The sequence below is a fragment of the Equus quagga genome, chromosome 10, assembly GCF_021613505.1.
Source record: "Equus quagga isolate Etosha38 chromosome 10, UCLA_HA_Equagga_1.0, whole genome shotgun sequence".
NCBI classification, from domain to species: domain Eukaryota; kingdom Metazoa; phylum Chordata; class Mammalia; order Perissodactyla; family Equidae; genus Equus; species Equus quagga.
The window spans coordinates 97385542-97407580 of NC_060276.1; the positions used below are offsets into that span (position 1 = coordinate 97385542).

Consider the following 22039-nt stretch of genomic DNA (forward strand, 5'->3'; position numbering starts at 1 on the left):
TCATTTGATGCTGACCTACTATGAATATCCTGGTCACATACCGTATTTCATTGTTTCTAAGACACCATTGATTAGAATTTGCATCATTTTATCTGTCACTAAGAAAAACGTGCTGCCAATTAGATTGTGACACACCATCATTTATAAAACGTATCCCAATCTCAGAGCAGTTAATCTGTGGAAAGAAAATGTGGGTCTTAGAAATGATCATGGGAAAGCCCATCAGTGAGTCTTCCTTTCTTCGGTGCAACTGAACAAGGCTACCATTAACCACATTCAGCTTCAAATTCACTTAGAAGGATACAGGAACAGAAACACAATTTCCCAGGAGGGCAGGGTGAGGCATTTCTCTTCCATGGGGTTAGAATGCACAACAGTCTGGGCAGCATTCACAGAGCCATCCAGGTGCTATTCTCTTTGCAGCAGCTGCCCACTCTCAAAAGACAGCTCAGGTGCAAAGGGAGGAGACTCACACAGAGGTGCTGAGTCAACCCTTGTCTAAAAGCCTCATGCGCCCCAGGAGCCAATGTCTTAAAACAGGTAGAGTTTCCAAGATCCATGAAAGGTACATGCTCGGTTACAAGCATTACTACACTCAGTGGATTCCCAGAACTATGGCTTTCCATCAGGCGTTTGTAGTTCAGACATAGAACTCCCGAGCCATGTTTTATTTACCAATCAGTCTTTTTTTTTTTCAGCAGAAGCCATGATGGCTACCAACATATTTGACATTCCAATTTTATCAGGTTTCCAAGGAGAATACAGCCGGAAAGTTCTTCAAAGCTCACATTCTCATGCAGAAGGGCAAAAGGGGTTGTTAACCCTTTATCCGCAATAATATCTGTCATTTTCATTCATTTTATAATTAAAGATACTGAAACTCAGCGAGTTTAAGTGACTTACCCCAACTCGCGAGTTAATAAGCCTAGAACCCAGATATTCTTACCCTTGATCTGATTACTTCTAACAACACTGTAATATCCTAAAGCAGGAGTCAGCAAACTACAGTCCAAGGGCCAAATTCAGTCCACCACCTGTTTTTGTAAATAGTGTTAGTGGAACACAACCACACTCATTTGTTTACGTATCGTCTATGGTTGCTTTGACGCTGCAGTGGTAGGATTCAGGTATGATAGGAACCATATGGCCCACAAAGCCTAAAATATTTACTATCTGGCCCCTTATAGAAAATATTTGTTGAGCCTGCTCTAAAGTATAACTATAAGTTGTTTGACTATCTCTATGAGTCTATATAAGGAGATAAAAAGCAAAATGTCTCTCATGTTTTACCTTTAAAAATAAGTATCCATATAATTTTTCTGTGTACCTGCAGGTTTTTAGGGCCACAAATCCCAAACCCAACCATTTCTCTGGATCAGCAGTTGGCTGATCCTTTTCTGGAAAGGTCCAGATAGCAAAGGTCTCAGAATATATTTTAGGATTTATGAGACATCATATGGTCTCCGTTGCAAATAATCAATTCATGCCAAGATTGGAACTTAGGTAGCCAGGCTCAAGAGCCCACACTTTTCACCACTAAGGACTTAGGAACATAGTAAAACCTGGGGAGCACCAGTTTCAATAAATAACTCTGCTTAAAGCAGTGACCTGGAGCCGGCCCTGAGGCTTAATGGCTAAGTTCCACGCGCTCCACTTCAGAGGCTGGGTTTGTGGGTTTGGATCCCAAGTGTGGACCTACACCACTCATCAGCCATGCTTGGCAGTGGCCCACATACAAGATAGAGGAAGATTAGCACAGATGTTAGCTCAGGACTAGTCTTCTTCAAGCAGAAAAAGGGGAAGATTGGTAATAGATGTTAGCTCAGGGTGAATCTTCCTCAGCAAAGGAAAAAAAAAAAAGCAGTGCCCGGTATTGCTATTAAACCAGAGCAGAGATTTAGTCCTCACTTAAGAACCATAAGTATAAAGATTTTTAGAGAAAGTGCATCAAGTTGCCACAAACCAGTACTTTCCTCTAAGCAACGTGTGTTTAACTAACCCCTTTGGGAATCTGCCCTTTACTATCTGTTCTCTACATTTCTTCAGTCTAATCTTAACACGGCAGCCAGAACAATCTATTAAAAAATAAGTCAGCTCACATCACTCCTCTGCTGAAAAATCTCCTGTGGTTCCTGATCTCACTCAGAGTAACAGCTAAAGTCCCCCCACAGTTGCCCTGAAGGACGTACCCTCCCCAACCTCTCTGACTTGCTTCCTGCTTCTCTCCCCATGCTCACCAGGTTCCACCTACCCTGGCTTTCTTATGTTTTTATTGAACATGTCAGACACTCATGCCCCAGGGACTTTGCACTTGCTGTTTCCTCTGCATGGACTGTTCTTCCCTGAGATAGCTGTTTGATTCATTCCCTCACTTCCTCCTGAACTTTGTTCAAATGCCACCTTCTCAGTGAGGCTTTCTCTGGAGGCGCCTTCTCAAGTGTCTACCTCCCATCTTCCCTTACTCGATACGTACATCTCTTATCACTACCTGACGCTTTATTTTTTTCTCTTTAGCACTTTTTACCCTCTGAAGTACCGTAATTTATATTTTATTATCCATTGTCCCCATTAGAATGTAAGCTTCACAAGAACAGGAAAATCTTGTTTGTTTTATTCACTGTTATATACCAAGTACCTAACCATATTTAGAATATAGTAGGTGTTCTTATATTCAGTAAATATTTACTGAATGAAGTAATTAATATGTTCTGGTATTTTTTTGATGAAATTTCATTTACCAAAAGAATTCTACCAAAAAGACTTTGGAATCCCTTCTTTATGAGTGGAGGGCTTCTAAGCATGGCTTCTGGATGTCAGGCTCATTACTTGATGGTCTTCCCTATGTGCACTCTTTCACTGGCCTTGAGCCTTCCAAGTATTTACCCCGGTAGATTCTATCTTCTGGGTTTCATAACACTCGCCAATTTAACCATCAATGCTGTATTATACTTTGTAGATTTAGACAGATTATTTTTGAAATCCAGAAATCTCCAAATCAGAAAAAAGCCTCCGTTTGGTGGGCTGCCCTTGATTAGCTCAGAATGGAAAGAGAGAACCTGTCATTCTTTGTCAATCAGCTCGGCACGTATTTGACAGCATGCAGTTACAGTGAAGGAGAGCCGCGTCGCTGTGGTCTAGCAAGCCTAATTGCAGATAAATAAAAGAACAGTCACCCAGCATGAGGGGAAAGAGAACGAAACTCAACTGCACAATGTTGTGTTTTTCCATCCATCAGCCTTCATTTGCCAGAGTCTCCCTGACAATCTAGGCCAGAGAAGTCAGGCTCTAACGCAATATTGATTCCATTTCATTTTTCGTTTCTTGCTACCCTTTTTAGCAAACAGTTTGTATGTGGAATGAGAGATGGTGCAATCAATATATGTGACCAAGGCGCATTTATTTTAAAGGCTTTGGCTTTTTTCATCCCAGAAAGCTATATATTTTTTGTTTGTTTGATTGTTTGTTTGTTTCCCTATAATGTTGTAATTGTCAGCTCTTGCTGGAGTAACAAACAACCCCCAAATCCCAGTGACTTATAACAGCAAACATTTATTACTCGTGTCTACAGATGAGCTGTGGCTTTACTCCATACTATGGGTCAAGTTCAGGTTTTCTCCTTCTAGACTGTGGATCTGCTCCAAATGTCTTTTCATTTCAGAACCTAGGCTAAAAGAGCAGCTCCTGTATGGCACGTTATTCTCTCATGAGGGAAGACAGGAGCTAGAGGTACTGGAAAATCGTGAATTGTCTTTAGGGACCCAGCTCAGCTGTCTTACAGTCACTTCTGCCCACAGTTCATTGATCAAAGTGAGGCACATGGTCAAGCCCAAAGTCAGTGGGGAAGAAAGTGTATTCACCCACCAGACAGCCATGTTCACAGAGTCAATGAATAATAATCAACTAATAAACCAATCATAGTATTGACAGATATCTTAGAATTTCATTGATTCCAAAATACGTGTTTTTTACATTTCAACATCTCTGAAATTGAGACATATCCCAAAATAGTGTCTACAAAGTCTAATTGTTTTTTTGTTAACTTTCTTAGCAGTTCATAAAATAATAGTGGTCCTTTTAATCCGTAACATCTTAGATTTGATAGAGAAACTGTTAATTGAAGTGGTTGACCGAATAGCCAAATAGCAGGAAATACGCTTTATAAGTAAGAAAACTAAGTGAATGGGCACTTGCCTTTGCTAAGGAAAAAGTTGTCACTTTTATCTTGAATTTCCTTGTTTTCAGCAGCGGTATATGTGTCTCATTCAGACCAGCTTATTTGAATGGAAAACCATGCATTAAGAGTAGATCTTATATCTATCTACCTATCTATCTATCTATCTATTTAGATGTTCAGGTATATTCACTTTTAGAACATCCATTAGGATACAACATGTCATTCCCTTGTTTAAAACCCTTTTGTGGCTTCTCCGCTAAGATCCTAAAGTGGTATAAAAGATCCTTCTGTTCTCTGGCTCTTGCCTTCTACTCCTGCACCATTTCTCCCCGTTGCCCCATGTGGAATCTCCATGCTGCCTCTGGTTCCTGTGTTTGCATATCCCAGGTTCCCTCTTGCAATACTTTCTATCATCCATCCCTTTGTCAACCAGGTGATGAGCTGTTTCTGTTCCAAGCCTTTGCTCAAGCCTTTCTTCCCCCATTGAGGCCTATCCCTACCCTCTTGTTGTCCCTTAAATACAGAACTGATCAGTTGCTTCTCTGTGCCCCATTGTACATTGCAGGATGTTATGCCTGTTGCCCGCTAAGTTTAGTATGTGATTGTTTGTATTCTTCGCAAGGGCCTACCTTATGCCTTGTAGTATTCGCAATTCCTAGCCAAAATTTTGAAATATAGTACATATTCAATAAATATTTGTCAAATGAATAAATAAATGTATGAATGTTGGAACATATGCGAAAAGGCTGTTAATATTCTCCTTATGTCATAATATATATTTTAAAGTTAGCAATAGGTAAAATGATGGAAACATAAATAGATTTAAAATGAGAAAGGAAAACAAGACAAAATGTATGTCTTATACTATTTGTAGGGGCACCAAATTTGTAGTAAAAAATGCACACAACCAACTTAATATTAAATTAGAAATATAATATTCAACAAATCAATTCTTAGAAAATGTAAGTATGTATTAATTTTCATATGAATTGCTACTTTCACTCTCAAAGGTGTTGTTTAGTCTTTTTTCATTACTAACCATTGCTGCACTGCTTTTCAGACCAGCAACTCCCCAATATTAGTAAAAGTTCTGTTTAAAAAGAAATAACTATTTATGTATTGGTGTAAGCTAATGTGACCTCCATAAAATAATTTTTAAAAGAGAACTAAGACTGAAGATGCTTAAAGAGTTACTCCACTTCGAAAACCCATCAGGGATGGATTTAAAAATACACCGTGTATTCTCCTAGTGAGTATTAATGAAGGGTTACTCCCTCTTACCTAATTAATAAAAATTATCTTCTTAAAATTATGCATGAGATTGTAGTGGACTGTCAACACTATGATGAAAATAAAACTCTAGTCACATCATAAGGGTCCTAACTCCTGGTGCATGATCTTACATCGCAGGGGATGTATTAAGAATGAGGCAGGGGAAAAACCTAAATGGAAATGTTCTATTATTAGAAGTGAGACTTTTTTGTTGAAATCCCATAAAGATCTTCTTGTCTGAATGTTCTTTGAAGTTGAGCACATTCTACTTATAACAACTGGCCACTATGATTAGCTGTGTTTCCATTTTAGTACTGACCTCCTTCACCTTATCTTATATCAGATAAAGATTTGAGACCATCTGTGAGATGAAAGGTTTACTCAGACCAATTCTCTGACCTGGATATCATCAGTTTGGTGATCATAAACCCACAAAGACACACTCTTGGAGCAGTTTAAAGGCTATGTAAGAATTTATTTCTTTTTCTGTGGGAAGGGACAGGATTTTCTCTCGTTTACACCCTGGAAGGATATTGTAGAATGTATTGGAGTTAAAGAGGAGGAGAAAAAATTAACATGATATTAAGAAATGTGACTGCCAATTTTTGCACACACTCATACACACACACACACATGCTATACACAGAAGAGTAAGAGAGAAAGTGGCTGTTTGGTGGCACACCCATCCTGGTTACAATCGCGACTCTGCCATTTGCAGGCTGTGTGGTCTTGGATAATTGACCTAATCTCCCTCAGTTTCAGCATCTGTAAAATTAAATAATACTAGGAGGGTAAGTATGAGGAAAAGTGTATGAAGTACACAGTGTTTGAAACATAGGAAACTTTGAGCGACTCCAGTTTGTTAATATTGTTAGAACAGTTAAGATCCTTATAGCAGTTTGTTGGCATTTCCAGCACACCTAAGGATTTTAGCAACGTTTTCTTATCTTTGCACAGTCCTGTGGTTTGGCTGTGTATTTTTGTTTGTTTGTTTGTTTTGCTTTGCCTTTCAATTTTTCCATGTCAAGTTTTAATTGCCTGGAGGGCTATCACAATTTTAAAATTTATTTCACGTATACTTTAATTTTTTCAAGATGGTTATCAACTTCTTATTAGTGTATTTTTCTCGCACTAACTTAAGAAAATATACTAAAGAATATTTTAAGTGAATTTAGTTGGGTTTACTATAGTTGACTCTTCAAGCAATAATATTTGACCCTGAATAACTGACCTATCTTTTAACTAATAAATTCACACTGCAAATAAATGTAGTGAGGTAAACTATAGAAATTTATCTTCAAAATAGCCTTTCTAAAGTGATCTATCAAAGGTGCATGTAATTAGAGATGTAGTTCTCAAAAAAATTGCCAAGGAGAAGTAACCACAAAGATTTTAGATCTGAACATGATTTCTCTCACCCATTGCTCTATTTCTGTAGGACCAAATGTAAATCTGATCTAGGTACTTAACACTTCATTATTTCATTGAGGGACGAAGAGATGACAATAGTGGTGACAGAAGGACATGCCAACGGGAAACATTTCTATAAAGGGAGATGATGTGACTTTGCAATGCTCATTCATCAGAGGACTAAATCTAGCGCTAATTTGGTGGCCCGAAGTGGGAATGTTTTACTTTCTGCAGGTGCAAAAGACGGACCTTTCACGTGGCATGCCCCCTTTTCTTATCGATCTAACAAGCATCTGCTTAGAACTCAGAGTTCTAAGTAATATCTAGGCTGCCCTAATGTCAGCCTTGCTGCTGTTTCTGTACCTTTGCCAATGAAAATTTCATGAATTAAAATTTGTGTGTTCATTTCCTAAGGAAATTCCTTGTAATATCAAATGCAGTCTCTTAATCCTGTCTATTTGCCAGTGCCTTCTGAATAGTAGCATCAATTCTTTGTGCTCTTTGGAACTATTTATTTGCGCTTGAAGACTAGGGGCAGAGAGAAGAATATTAGTGTTAATCATTTGGCTGCATACCTAAAACATTGGTAAAATTATTGACTATTTGTGGTCATTTTCTTTTTTTCTTTCTTTTTTTTTTTGTTTTTTGTTGAGGAAGATTAGCCCTGAGCTAACATCGGCTGCCAATCCTCCAATTTTTGCTGAGGAAGACTGGCCCTGAGCTAACATCTGTGCCCATCTTCCAGTACTTTATATGTGGGATACCTGTCACAGCATGGCTTTTGCCAAGCGGTGCCATGTCCGTACCCGGGATCCAAACCGGCGAACCCCCGGCCGCTGAAGCAGAACGTGTGCACTTAACCACTGTGCTACTGGGCCGGCCCCTGTGGTCGTTTTCTGAAGATATAGAATTTACACTGAGTACACTTATAAACAATTTTAAAGGAAGAAATACCCAACCCTCACAAAGTACACTCCGAATTTGAGCTTGTTACAATTTTGCAAGATTTCTTTAAAAAATCACTTTGAGAATTTTTATCATAGAGAGTGAATTAACACTTCTAATTTTAGGTTTGTTTCTTCCACAATTATTGTCCCTAAAAGTGGTTTTTGTGTGTGTTTTGCACACATACCCATTAACACACAGGGTTAGTCTTAATGTGGTGGATACTTTTAACCAAAGTGCCTAGCTCTCACTGGCATTTATTATAATAAGAATTGAGGAAATCCCTGTCAAGAGCATGTGCTGAGCACCTGTAAGTTGCAACACACCCTGCTGTGCCGTGTAAGATGACAGTAGTTTGGGTTCAGGAGCTTGCCTGAGACTCTCTGTGAGGACTCCCTGAAAGAGAACAGTACAAGCACAGTATATAAAGGACGCAGTGGCAGGAAGACACGTACACACAGCAGTGCTGGGAGGCTCCAGGGTGGCAGAGGGAGGAAGAGAGAGACGGGTTAATCAGGAGTTGCTATCTGGGGAAGATTGCCCAGGCCCTGACTGACGCTTGACATTGATTAATCGATACTCCATCCTAGTGTTTAACAAGTGTTCCATCCAAAAAGTCTTCTGTAATATTTAGCTTCACTTCCTTCAGCCTCAATTTATGCACATTTCTTTTGTTCTCTCTTCAAGAGAGCTAGACAGCAGCCAGTGACAAAGCACTTTGCATTCATATATCTAAAGAGGTTTTTTGTTTGTTTGTTTTTGTTTTTGTCATGCTTCAGTGCTCTCCAGACTAAGGAAAAACAAACAAGTTTTTAAAAATACTTTAATCATTCCTCAAAAGGCCTGTTTGATGTGACTGCTTAATAATTAATAAGCCTTTGATACTGTGCTTTAAGTGTTTACTCTTTGGAAAGAAAATACTTTTGACAGTGATGTAGGGAGAATTATTTGGTTTCTATTTCAAAACGACATTTTGGAGCCAAAGCCCAAAAGAGAATCCTGTGAAAATAAGAGGTTTGTAAAGTAAATGAACAGTGGGATTACTGGGATCATCAAAGCTAACAATAGTATTTATCCACATTGATCATATTCATAAATCATACTTATTATTGCCTTTTACTTTTTGGAAAAGTAGAAAATTAATGTCTGTGCTTCCATCTAGTAGTAGTATGATATAGTTCAAGAAGATTTGGGATAAATTTTTAAAGTTTTAGTGTGTTTCACGAAGACCTCTATTTCTTTTCTCTGCACTAGAAGCTACTTTTTTTTGTGCCCGTGTGTCCCATGCAGAAATTGATCTGCAATACATGTGGAGTCTCCAAGGGTATATTTAAATTTAGTAATTTTCTTGCTAACTGTGAAGTTAATCTGCACTGTATGTGTTCTTTTCCCCCAGGAAACTGAAGCAGCAGTTCAAGCTAAACAGCCGGATGTGGAAGGGATTTTGTCTAAAGGGCAGCATTTGTACAAGGAAAAACCAGCCCCTGAGCCAGTGAAGGTAATGAAGCAACCTCTAGCAATATCCATTACCTCATAATGGGTTATGCTTCCCCTGTCGTACATTTGCCATTGACGTGGTCTATTTATAATCAATGAAATAACTTGTAAAGAAATATTGGCCATCCTGCGACGGCAGAGGCAGAGCTGTCTTTTTGATCCACATATCCTATTTATATATTGGGATCTTAAGGCTATTAGCGAGTCATTGCATTAAAGGACTCATTTCTGTCCTGGTGTGCTGCTATCAATACAAAAAGTAGTCCCACCTTCAAGGTAGATTAAATTCTTTGAGGCTTTATGGCTTCGCTTGCCAGCCTTGATGCTTTTCATATTGTTTGGCTTAATTCAAATCAAGCTACTGCATCATACTGTCTGTCTCCAACAGCTGTAAAGAATCACAATATGGTCCGTGACCTTTCTTTCCTCTGTTGCTCTTTCTGATGAAAGAGGAAAATCAGCATTCGGGCTTCAGTACTTTATTGGGTCAAAAATTTTTAGCGAAATGTCACGTAAGTGCTTCTCTCTTTGGTAAAAAGCTGGCATGGGAGAGAGCTCTCCACTTGTTTCCCTTCTCCATGTGCATTTTGAAGCCTAGGACACATTTATTCACAGGCTATTACATGAGGAGAGAAATGGAAAGCCAGCTCAGTTTTCAAAAAATACCTAATCAGTGGCTTCCATTTTGCAATCGAGAGTCCAGTGATCAATAGCCGTTAGGTATAGGTTACCCTATGTTCTGTACCTGACCAAAATTAGAATGGTTCCCATTATGATGAAAGTTCCCGAGAGCCTGTAAAGGTGGCTGTTTATTGATCACTTCTGGTTTCTCTAGCTAATGTTGCAGGCTGAAATTTAGCGAGCCTCACCCTCATGTTTAAACTGCTCCAAAACAGTGCAGGTCAACCACCTCATTATACGGAACTAGTTTGTCCTTGCAAACAACATTATCATGACTTAGACTCTGTCTCTAAGTTCACTGCTTATGCTTGGCCCAAGCTTCACTTCTAGAAAATTGTTTGTTTTCCTTACAGTTTACAAGGGGATTTCCCTAGGTAAATTTAAAGTTTTAGCCTAAACGTAATGTCCAAATACCAGATGCTGAAAGGCACAGATTTCTCTGTAGATATCAAAATAGACATCTATTCAGGAATACATTGTCCCTGCTCCTGACATCCAAAAAAAAATAATTTACATCCAGTTCCAAGCCCGGTAGGATAATTTTCGTAAAGTAACAATGTTTTCAGTATTTAGAGTGGAGAGCTAGAGAAGGTCCTGAAACCAGCAAATTTCAGGTTTCTGTTGATGCTCTAAAGAAAGCCAGTCCCCAAGCAGACATCTTTCTTGGTTAACAGAGTGACTCTCGTAGCAAGCGATGAAACGGACAAATGGACCATTTCCTAGGTCCACTCTATCTACTCTTGTTTGATCCTCAAAGACTTTATGCAGGGTTTGGCACAACTGTTACTGATTTCAAATGTGCGTTTAAGTTGGCTTTTACTGCTGTGCCTTTGTAAAAAAACAGAGGGAAAGCTTTCTTAATTGAAAGTCAGTGAGAAAATTTTTGTTTTCATTGTATGTAAACCATCCAAGCAGTTGACATTAACTTATCACATTTCCCCTCGTACCCTCAACTCCTGGGCCACTTTGAGATCAGAACTGGGATCTGCCACGTCTGAGCGTACCTACTTTCGACTGTCGCATTAATGTTGTAAAAGAGGAAATACTTTTCTGAAATAAAAGAGCCAGAAAGGGTCAACTTCCCTTCTCTTTCGCATCCCTTAAAACCATTTTGTAAGGTCAGCTTTCTTTTTTCTTTCCTTCTTTTCTCTTTCCCTCCTCCCCCATTTCCTCTCAAGTCAGCTCATTTGAAAGAAGTAGAACTTACGTGAAAACTCATTCCGGTTCTGCCATTTAACCTTTGGGTTTGGAGGAGAATCAACATTTCAAGTTGATGGTGGGAAAAGGGCAAGACTGGTTCGGGAGATTGGAGGTGTGTTGATTCACATGCAGCTTTTGATATGGGCCGCGACCTTGGAAATACCTGAAGATGAGCTGGGGCTTGTGGTAGCCTCAAATGCTAGAGGCTCAAAAACAACCTCATAGTTCAGAACATGGAACCCAGCAATGCAAGGCGGCAAGTGGGGACTGATTAAAACTCTGCATGGATCAAAAACTTCTTTTAAAGGTTAGGGATGATTTTTCTGAAGGCTGATCCATTGCTCTGATAGTACATAAACAAAGCCTCTTTTCAACTTTGATTTCATATATCAAAATTTAAAAATTGTGCTTTAACTAATGCCTTTTCTCCTTAACATTCAAGTTTCTTACCCCCTTAATAGAAGGGAAAAGGGTCCAAGTAGCCTGCAGTACATTTTCATGAAAGAAGTTTGGTTTTGTTTTTTGAGGGAGGTACATTTGGAAACTATAACAATTATGAAGAAGAAAGCGATAGTCTTTTTTTTTTTTTTTTTTTAGGAAGATTGGCCCTGAGCTAACATCCATGCCCATCTTCCTCTATTTTATATGTGGAATGCCTGCCACAGCGTGGCTTAATGAGTGGTGCATAGGTCCGCACCTATGCCGCAGGCTGCCAAAGCAGAGCGCACAAAGTTAACCATTATACCACTGGGCCAGCCCCAGAAAGTGATATTCTTAAAAAAGAAAATGAAAATCCCCATGGTGTGTATAGAAGATCCAGTATTTAAATAGATAATTAGTATGTCCACTGCTTGCAGACATTCTAATTAAGGACACATCAGAGAATGATTCTGTTTCTTAGAAAACTGTCTATTGGCACCTCCACATTCTGTATCAGATGGCCTGTCTGCTCAGCTCCTACGCTCACCTCCCAAGCTGAGTCCTGTTTGGGAGCCGGGCTCATCCCTGTTCAATTTTTTTCCTTGTTCTTCACTCTATCAACTTCTCTAGGATTTCTTTAATTTTCAAAGATAGTAAATTTTTAGTTTCTTTTTTTGTCATTCCTGACTAACTTCTTCCTTGTTTTCTTTGAAGACTTCTTGTTAAAGGTCAACTATGTATTATGGGACAGTTCCACTAATGGCATAAATGTAGCACTAGATATCTGATGCAAAATTATTGAGAAAATCTTAGAATAATATGATTGAAGAAATAAACACTTTTGTCTTACTTTCCACCTCCTCTCTCGCTCTCTCTCCCCCCCAACACACACTTTTATTTCCTTTGATTTGTATATTGTTCCTTCATCTTCAGGAATTGTTGAAGATTGATGAGATGAGTTAGACAAATTGTTTAACATTTTGCTTAAGTTATACCTTCTGTAACAATATTTTAGATAATACAGTCATGATGGAATCATTTCTAATATGTTCCATCTTCCACAGAGTAATGACTAGGTCCTTAATAGTACCCAATTTAGCAGTTAAAAAGCAACAAAGCAACTGCCATCGTTAACAACAATATTGACAACTACAAACAAAATAAGCCACTTGGTTATTTGGTTTTTAAAACTGCTTTTTTTAAACTCTCTTTTGAACTTAAGCATGTGATGATATTTTCTTCTATTCATATCTGTTCTTTAACTTGGAACCCTGCTCTTTCTGTTAACATTTTTTAAATCATTTATGTATTTTGAAATACTTATATCATCTTCCATATATTAGAACTGAGACCATTAATGGAATTTTAAATGTCTTGGTTACTTGTTGAAGTGGTAAGATGAAACCACCTGGTTTGCTTTGCTGACTTTTTAGATTATCAAAAAAAACTTGCTAACATGAATCTAATAATATATTTTATTACTGCTCTTCAGTTCTTTTTAAATGTAACAGAAAAAGTAAGGCGTTAGGAGCTTTCTGTATTTGGCCAAAGGGTTCCACCCAAACCTTTAACACAAAGTACTTGCTATAGACAAATGGTCAAGAAGGCGATATGATCTTCCAGGCATCATTTCCTCAGATATAAGCTGCAAAGTGACAGCATCATTAGTCATTTTCAATTATAGTCAATCACAACCAGGGACGTTCCATTTTCCCAGCTGTTTTGTTGTTAATTAACTAGATTAGATCTCCCGAGTTTGTTCTGCTGCCAACATCAACATCTTAACATTTCCAAGAACTTCCTTAGGATTTAATATTTTGCATGATAATTTTTAATGTATCACTCACAACAGATGTGTGTCTGAAGATTTATATATAGTATAGCAGGTCAAGTGGTGTCTTGTTGGTCAAAATGTTGCCCAAATAAATATTTATAATTATAACAATATTTGGATTTTATAAATCATCCATCAGGCATATGATCTCATTTACCTGGTGCAACTTTTTTTGTAATCTCAGATATCAACGGAGAGATAACAGACATAAGTCTGTCCCCCCAAATGAACAGGTCCATTTTGACTGACTCATTTGGTGAGCACAATTTCCATGTCAATGATAATAGAAAATGTTGGGAGAAGAATTATAGAGAGAAAGAAACAATATTAGAGTGATTTTATAATTAATTAACATATGTGACTAGCAGGATTTTATCTTTTAAAAATACAAGTTAGGAGCCGGCCCAGTGGCATGATAGTTAAGTTCGCGTGCTCCACTTCAGAGGCCTGGGGTTGGGAGGTTCGGATCCCAGGCACAGACTTGGCACCACTGGTCAAGCCACACTGTGGTGGCATGAGGCAGATTGGCACAGATGTTGGCTCCTCGACAATCTTCCTCATATACACACACAAAAATACAAGTTAGCTTTACAACTGAGGAAAATGTCTTAGACTATGAAAGGTTGAATAAATGCAAATCACATATACTTGAATATAAGGAGATCCCCACTTTCCCATTGAGAAGATAAAATTTATGATAGATTTTTGAGCAGCTTGTACACATAAAAACTTAGAAATATGGATGAGATTACCAAATGTCTAATTATATTTAATTTCTTAACACCTCCATATTTGCAATCTCACATTTTATAAAATGACACACTAATTAGAAATATTCCTTTTGCCACATTTATATTTTATGAAACAATTCCATTCACATTCTTCATATGTATATTCCAAAATTGTAGAACTCACCATCTTTCTTCTAAGTTATTTGCAATATGGCGCTATTTGAATCCCCGTATGACGCTGTTACACTTCTCTGTCCAGTGACTACTAGGAACATACCTACAACCAAAAAGTTAGAAAAAAACCAAAAGTTAGGATTATCCACCTTACTGTGGCAAGGGAGAAAACTCTCCAGAGAAATTGTGGGGCATCTCAGTAAGAGGGCACCAGAAAGAGCTGCTTGCCGGGTTTGGCTGCCTGGATGATTCTCGGAAGAATTAGGGAAGTAGAAGCCATTTCTGTATTGGATGCTGCGAAGAAACAGAGCCAATGTGATGATGGGGTATCTTAACACTTTTGGTCTAGAAGGTGAGAGAATTAAAGCAGGGCCGAGCAGTCACTGTTAAAGAAGTAGCAAGGCCTCATATGAGTCATTTTTGTGTTAGCAGAGTGGCTTTGTCTCTCTTGTTTCACACATGGCCCTGGAGTGGCCTTGGGTCTCTCTAGTTTATTTTCTGTTACTGTTTTTTATGTTTAATTAGGCCCATCACGCCTAGCTAGCTGCCAGTTACCAGAAGGGTCATGTTTTACTTCCTCAACGTTATCACTGGAATTTTTATCCCCAACCTCACTGCCCATTCACAAAATATTAGGAGAGATAATCTCTTCATTTTTCTTAGATATGTACTTTTTATCACCCCATCAGAATAACTTATTGTTTTTCTTTTTTAAACTATCTTTAAAAGTCTTGTTTATAATGTCTTTCGCCACTGGTAAGTGTAAGGTTATACCCTAGGAATGATTGCTAATAGTTTATCAAGTTTCTTCACCCCTTTTTTTTTCATGAACCAATTCTGTCAGATGACTTCTATAAGCATCACAAGTTCACAACTCTTGAGGTTATTTGAGGCTACTGTGCAACTTTGTTGTTCAAGATAAAACAACTGAGAAACAGAAGACAATATAAGGACTCTAATACAAGCTATCTCTTTTCTGAGGAAACATTTGGGGGGAAAGTCTCAATTTAGGCTTACTCGGTAACTAATGCTTGAACTGAGCAAGCATTTTAGAGATTTGAATTTCACTCCTGATCCTCAGTTGTATTAATTGTGTTTATACAGACAGAAAGAGAGACATAGATGTTTTAATTACAATAATCACATGCATGTCTGTGTATATGCAGCCATAGGGGGATTCATTTTTTTATGTAGCAGATATGAATTGCATGCCAAACAATGGCACAAGAGAAAAATGAAAGATTTTTTAATTTTGAAAATCCCAAACTCAGAGTTTAAAACTATATTGCATTTTAAATTTCAAAAGGAAAGCTGGATTTAGAAATCCTTTTTGCTTGTAATTAATTTCTGTTCTTCATAAAGAAATTTCACATCATTTGATATAATTGTCTTAACCTTTAATGACTATTTCCAAGCAAATTATATACAATGGAAAATAATGCTCAGCGGCAAAAATCCCCTACAATGAAACTAAATTTGTCATTTTAAAAAAATGATCTCAAAGTTTCTCCCTTTGGGTAAAGTATGAATCCACTATGACTATTGAGTTTTGAGCTCTTGTGAGGAAAGCCTGGGATCTGCAATTTACTTAGCATATTCAAAGTTTTAAAATTCTGGAAATCTAATCAAGAATAGTACTTGATAAGCATTATCCCACTGATTTTATATTTAAAGATGTTGAAATTTAGACATATATGTGATTCCCTTAAATCTAGTTAAAGATTATTAACATGATTAGCAAATCATTACCTTTTACAGATTTTTATTGAGCACTGCTTAAAGTTTATTATGTGAATAACGCTGCATTAGTTACTGCAGCCAAACAGTTTTTGCACCTGAAAGAACTTTACAGCCCAATAGAAAGGATGAGAGAATGGAAAATATGGGCACGCGCCAGAGAACCAAAAAGCAAAACAAAACCAGGCAAAAAGAACTTCCATAATATATAAATAATCAATTTCAAGTCTAAAGTATACCAGACGCTTGAAGAAGTTGCAAGTAGTTTTGTGACAAGCTGAATCAAAATCTATAGCCATTTCATGTGATGTTATTTGCTGATAATTATGAAAGATTGGGGAATGTACAACTCTGAACTTGTTACATTTTTGACACTTTGCAATATCTTCAGATGTTTGTGACACATTGGGGGGTACTACTTAACTTTTAAAACCTCTACATTTGAAATTATAATAACCCCTCTTTTACCCGTCTAGAAATAACAGTGGGCAAGATAAGATTTGAATAAATGAAGAGACTGTTCAGAGTTTATGTATTAATAAAAGGGAATGGAGTATATAAACATGTTATTTTCAGGATAACCAAAACCTAGTCCTTTAAGCGTTGAAATATTTTCATTTTAACTATTTTAATGAAAACTTTTATTGACTGTCTTCTGTTTCGCTTCATTAAGCAATGCGTGATAACTAACCACCAATTTTATAGTACTTTACAGTCCACAGAGTCCTTTTCACATAAAATATCTCATTTAGTTTCTCCAACAAAGCTATGAGTTAGGTTGTAGTGTTATATCATTATATGCATTTCAGGGATGATCAGTCTGAGCGACCTGTCTAATTTGCCGACGATCACTCACTCAGTAGTAAGGAGTTATGACTGAAATCCAGCACTTCTGATTCTAGACCACAATGTAATTTAAACTTTTCCTCATTTTCAGGGGCATCATTATAAGCATCAATTATCGTTCCATTTGTTATACAGTGATGCACATGGCATGTGAAGTTCAATACAGATTACTGTTTATTGAGTTGAGACCCGGATGAAGTAGTTACTTTGCTTTTAGAAGCCAGGTTGGAAATATTAGAATCGAATTCTTTACCTTAAAGAATTTTGTACCTTTAAATATCAGAATCAAACTCAACACAGTAAGATGCTTACACTTTGAGAAGAAAGTGGAACTTAAGCCAACTGTGGGAACAGCAAACTCCCATCTCTCCTCACCCACTCGCTCTGGGGCCATATGCTTGTTGAGTGGTAAAGTAGGCACATCCCAGCAGTATTGAAATCAATTTCTAATTCGTCTCTCCCTCTCTTCCCCCCTCCTTCTCTCTCGGAACATATATGTGACTTCCTATGAGTTAAATGATATGTGATGAGACTTCTTCATATGTTGCACTGTTCTCCTTTCAATAACTGACCAAGATCACTACATTTTCTAGTTATATGCTTTTATGTTTATTGTCTCCTCCCTGTTATCTTTTGTTACTTTTTGTGGTCAGCATGGTTACTACTAGTTGCCCTTAATATTCGGTCCTTGTGAAGTCGCTGCAACTTTGCAGGGCAATCAAGAGACCAAATATACATTAATTCACTAGCCTTGTATATTTCATTCTCATTGTTTAGCTCTGATATCAGAAGGGAATAATGTCTCCACGTGTCATGACTTTCAATGGTAGTTTTCCTCACTGATCAGAGATATTTTTTTGTTTGCTTTTGGATTCAAGGCTTATGTTTTTTGCTTTTGTTTTGTTTTGGGGGGTATTTTTTTTAATTTATTCTTTTATTGCAGTAACATTGGTTTATAACATATAAATTTCAGGCGTACATCGTAATATATTGTGATTTCTGTGTAGATTACATCGTGTTCACCACCTAAGGACTAATCACAATCCATCACTACACACATAATCCTAATCAGCCATTTCAAGCCTTACGTTTTAATAAATAAAAAGTTATATTCATTGACGCGATAGTAGATGTTTAACAACATGCACTCTGGGACAAACAATTAAAAGCCCCGGTTTGACATGATGTTAGACACAATAGACATAAATAACCTCAGGAGCATAGATGATAGTTAAATTAAGGAGTGATGAATTTCTAGTATTTATTTTGGTATTTATTCCCTTGGTAGCTTTTCTCAAGTGGAGTTCCTCAAGAGAATTAAGTCCTAAAGCAAATGATTTAAGGGCCTATTTTCTTATTTTTGTCAAGGGTGGGACATAAACGTTCATTGGAGGTGCTTAGGTAACTCATTAGGTATAATGGATGCCTTAGACTTTGGTCCCGGACAAGCAGCATCAGCATTAACTACAAAACTGTTAGAAGTGCAAATTCTTGAGCCCCACCTAAGACCCACTGAATCTAGAACTCTGGGGCTGGGACCCAGCAATCAGTGGTTTAACAAGGCCTCCAGGTGATTCTGATGGTCCCAAAGTAGAGAACCACTGCTCCAGGCCATTAGGATTAATTCTCTCCCCAATCCACTGAGTAGGTTTGCCCTAGGACCTTAGCATCCTCTGCTTCTGGACAGTGGAAAGGGAAAGAAGGGTGGAGAAACCTCACTCATTTTTTAAAAGCCTCAGCCCAGAACTGACCGATATTCCTTCTGCTCACATTCTACTGGTGATAAGTAACCACATGGCTACCCAGTGGTGTACTGGAGCCAGCTTGTATCTACTCAGGAAGGCCTTTTGTCAAATTTTCAGAAATTTTGTGAGCTGCTTGACATTATCTTGGTAACTTAAAATTAGCTATGGTGGGCGTATTTACACCACAGAAATTGGCAAACACTAAAATTACGGTGTTTTTTTTAACCCAGAGAGCCAGTTTGAAACATATAGCAGCATGCCACTGACCATACACAGGCTGGGCTGACTCCGCTAGGAGCTCTGCAGCTGAAACGGCCCTCCAAAATTGTCCTGCTCTAAGCCAAATTGGCTGAGCCTTTATACCTTCACCTTGATTAGACGCTGGATGAGGGCTGCCCTGGGAAGGGCACGCCCTTGGGCAAGGCAGCCCTCTGCAACTGAGACAGTCCCTGAAGGGACTGACAACTGAAGGATGTCTGCTGACATCTTTCCCACCATTTGGGACAAGAGTCCTTCCTTAAAGGGAACTCTGAGTGACATATCCCCATGTGTACCACAGCCCCTCCGTCCAAAAGATTCTAATATAATTGATCTGGGGTGAGCCAGCACGTTAGGATATTTTTAATGTTCTGTGGATAATTCTCATATGCAGCCACACTGGATACCATGTAAAAGGGTCAAGCCAGTTGCTGAGGTGACACTGTTTTTTCATTTGTTTAGCTTTTATTGATGTTTGCACTCTACTTCCTCTAAAAATAATTGTGCCCGAAGCAAGAGCCTGTACGTAGCAAACAATCAATAAATATTTGTAGGGTGGTTGGCTAAAATAATTATAACATTTTTGAAAGGAATTCTATCCAGAAAAATTAATTTAGAAGTAAAATGCAATAATGTTTTCACAAAATGAATTAATAACTTCATGAATTAAGTTAACTTCAAGATGTTAATTAAATAAATAACATGTATGCTTTTCTATTAAAGAGGAAGTTAGAAGATTTGAACTCTGAGTGGAAGGCGGTCACCCATTTACTTCAAGAGCTGAGGGCAAAGCGGCCTGGTCCAGCTCCTGGCCTGACCACTGTTGGAGCCCGTAAGTATGCTGGACTACTTTCTCTTTGGCTGTAGCCATTTGCTCAAAAGCACAACAGTACGATAATCTCTAGTGAAAGGGAAAATTGATTGCAATTCTGAGAACAGAAATAAACCTTTGTGTTATTTGCTGGGCCAGATGTCTTAGAGTAGGTTCCTGGGTAATGGATTCTGATTCAGAGCATTGGGTGACAAAGGCATATTGGGATGTGTTCTCTAGAGATATACCTACAACGAAGAAAGGTACATGGGACAGCAGAAGAGGCTCAAGGGCCATTGGGCAGCAACAGAGTCCTCAGCCAACTCCATGGAAGCCTTCGAGCTGGACTGGCTCTTCGGAGCTGTTCTGAATTGCAGGGAGTAGGCCTGACCTTTGTATTCCTGAACCGGCTAGTCATTGCCCGCGGACTGCCTGCTGGGAGGATGGGGAGACCTTAGAAGAATTTTCTGGGGCTGAAGGCAATTCCTGGTAGGAAACACCGTGAACAGCCAGTACTCCCAGCAGCAGGAGTGGGTGTGTTGTGTCTGATGGAGATCAAGGTGGAGCTCCAGAGTACCCACTAACACTTAACGTAGGAGGATTCCATCGCAATGAATCCTGTATCATTTAGACAGCATTCTTACAATACGCCTATAGAAATCCCTGAAAACACACACGGTCCTCCTAGCACCTTCCCCTGTCCCACTTGAAAACAATTTTAAGAACTCTTCCATCTTTAGTCCAAGGAAAAGAAAAATGGACCATGACTACCACAAGCAGACTTGAGGGAGGAAAGTGCCTTCATTTAGCTACAGTTTGAACTTTTGTTTTTACTGCGTATTTTCAGTTTATTTTATTTCACTTTCTGTTCATTTGTTAGTAGAAAGTATGCATAAAATCTCATGGCAATATTAGCACTGGCTTTGAATCTCAGGGGAAAGGAGCCAGCAAACTTCTTTGCTGTACCAACTCTATAATTAGGCAGAACTAAAAACATCTTTGGGTTTTTTTTTCTTCCGCCTTGTCTACTTTTCAAAGATCAAATGATTGAAATATTAAAGCGTGGTGACTGGTTCTTCAAGTAAAGTTGATTTTTATTTTATATCAAGTAGAAATATACCACACTGGAAAGATCACAGCCAGGCTAGCCCAATGATAATTCAATAGAAGGCATAAATAGTGCCTGGGCTAAAAGAGGCTGTACAATCTGGGGAGAGTGTGTCTCATGTGCCCCCTGGGGTTTCTGAGTAGTCATCAGAGCTAGATTTAATGATATTGGAGACTTGCAAAAGATGTACGAGCATTCCTTTTTTTTTTTTTTTTTGCTGATCTGGGATACTAAAATCGCTATATCGGGGATTATATTCCACTAATTATATCAGGTTTATTTCTTTTACGACCTGTCATTTTTGGTTCCCTCAGCACACATGCATAGTTTGTCCCTATATAATCACTTATTGGTATTTGTTCTCTAGCTTTCTCTGGTATCTTCAGCCTCAGACTGTCTAATTCCATAAAGAGATTGGGTTCCAGTGATTGGGTTATAAGTTTGTTGAACTCTGAAAATAATTTTGAGTTTATCCCTGTTTAAGCCACTTTACACAGTAAAAGAAGTTTCCAAAACCAGGGCACAGAAATCTGTTTAACCTATAAAGTACTGAAATGTAACGTTAATGTTTCTAATGGAAAATACCCAGTTCCAATTTTGATTTTCAGCAACATACATAATTCACCCACTTAATAAATATCTATCGAGTAGCTTCTATGTATTGGGCATCATGCTAGGTCCTGAGGATGCTGCATAGAATAGGATAAAGTCCCTTCTCTTATGAAACACATACTCTGATTGGAAGAGAAAGACAATGAGCTAACAAAGAAGAAAATATGTACTATCTCAATATTGTTAAGTGTTCTAGAGTGAAGTCCACAGATTGATGTCAAATGGGCACTTGTTAGAAATGCAGAATCTCAGGCCCCACCCCAGACCCAGTGAATCAGACTCTGCATTTTAATAGGATCCCCAGGTGATTCCTGTGCACACTGAAGTTTGAGAAACACGGTTATGGAGAACAAGAAAGCAGGGTAAGAGGGAAAGGGAGCGGGAATGCAGACATGATTGTCTGTAGTTTGGTTGGGGACGCTTTTCTATTAAGAGAATGGCAAAAAGCTCATGGAAGTGAGGAAATGAGCCATGTGTATATCTGGGGGAAAGTATTCCAGGCAGAGAGAGAACGACCAGAGCAACGGCCTTGAAGTAGAACAAGATGGAGGAATATCAGGAACAGTGAGACCAGAGCAGAGGGC

The 22039-nt window shown here is 38.3% G+C and overlaps 1 protein-coding gene across 9 annotated transcripts in view; it reads left to right on the forward strand.

Annotated features, from left to right (window-relative positions):
* DMD (dystrophin) overlaps positions 1-22039 on the forward strand; it is a 2273580-nt gene that overhangs the window by 1608547 nt on the left and 642994 nt on the right. For all 9 annotated transcript variants that reach the window (XM_046672830.1, XM_046672828.1, XM_046672833.1 and 6 more), the window contains 2 exons: positions 9198-9299; positions 19648-19756. In XM_046672830.1, coding sequence (XP_046528786.1) covers positions 9198-9299; positions 19648-19756 — 211 coding nt within the window. The remainder of the gene's footprint in view (positions 1-9197; positions 9300-19647; positions 19757-22039) is intronic.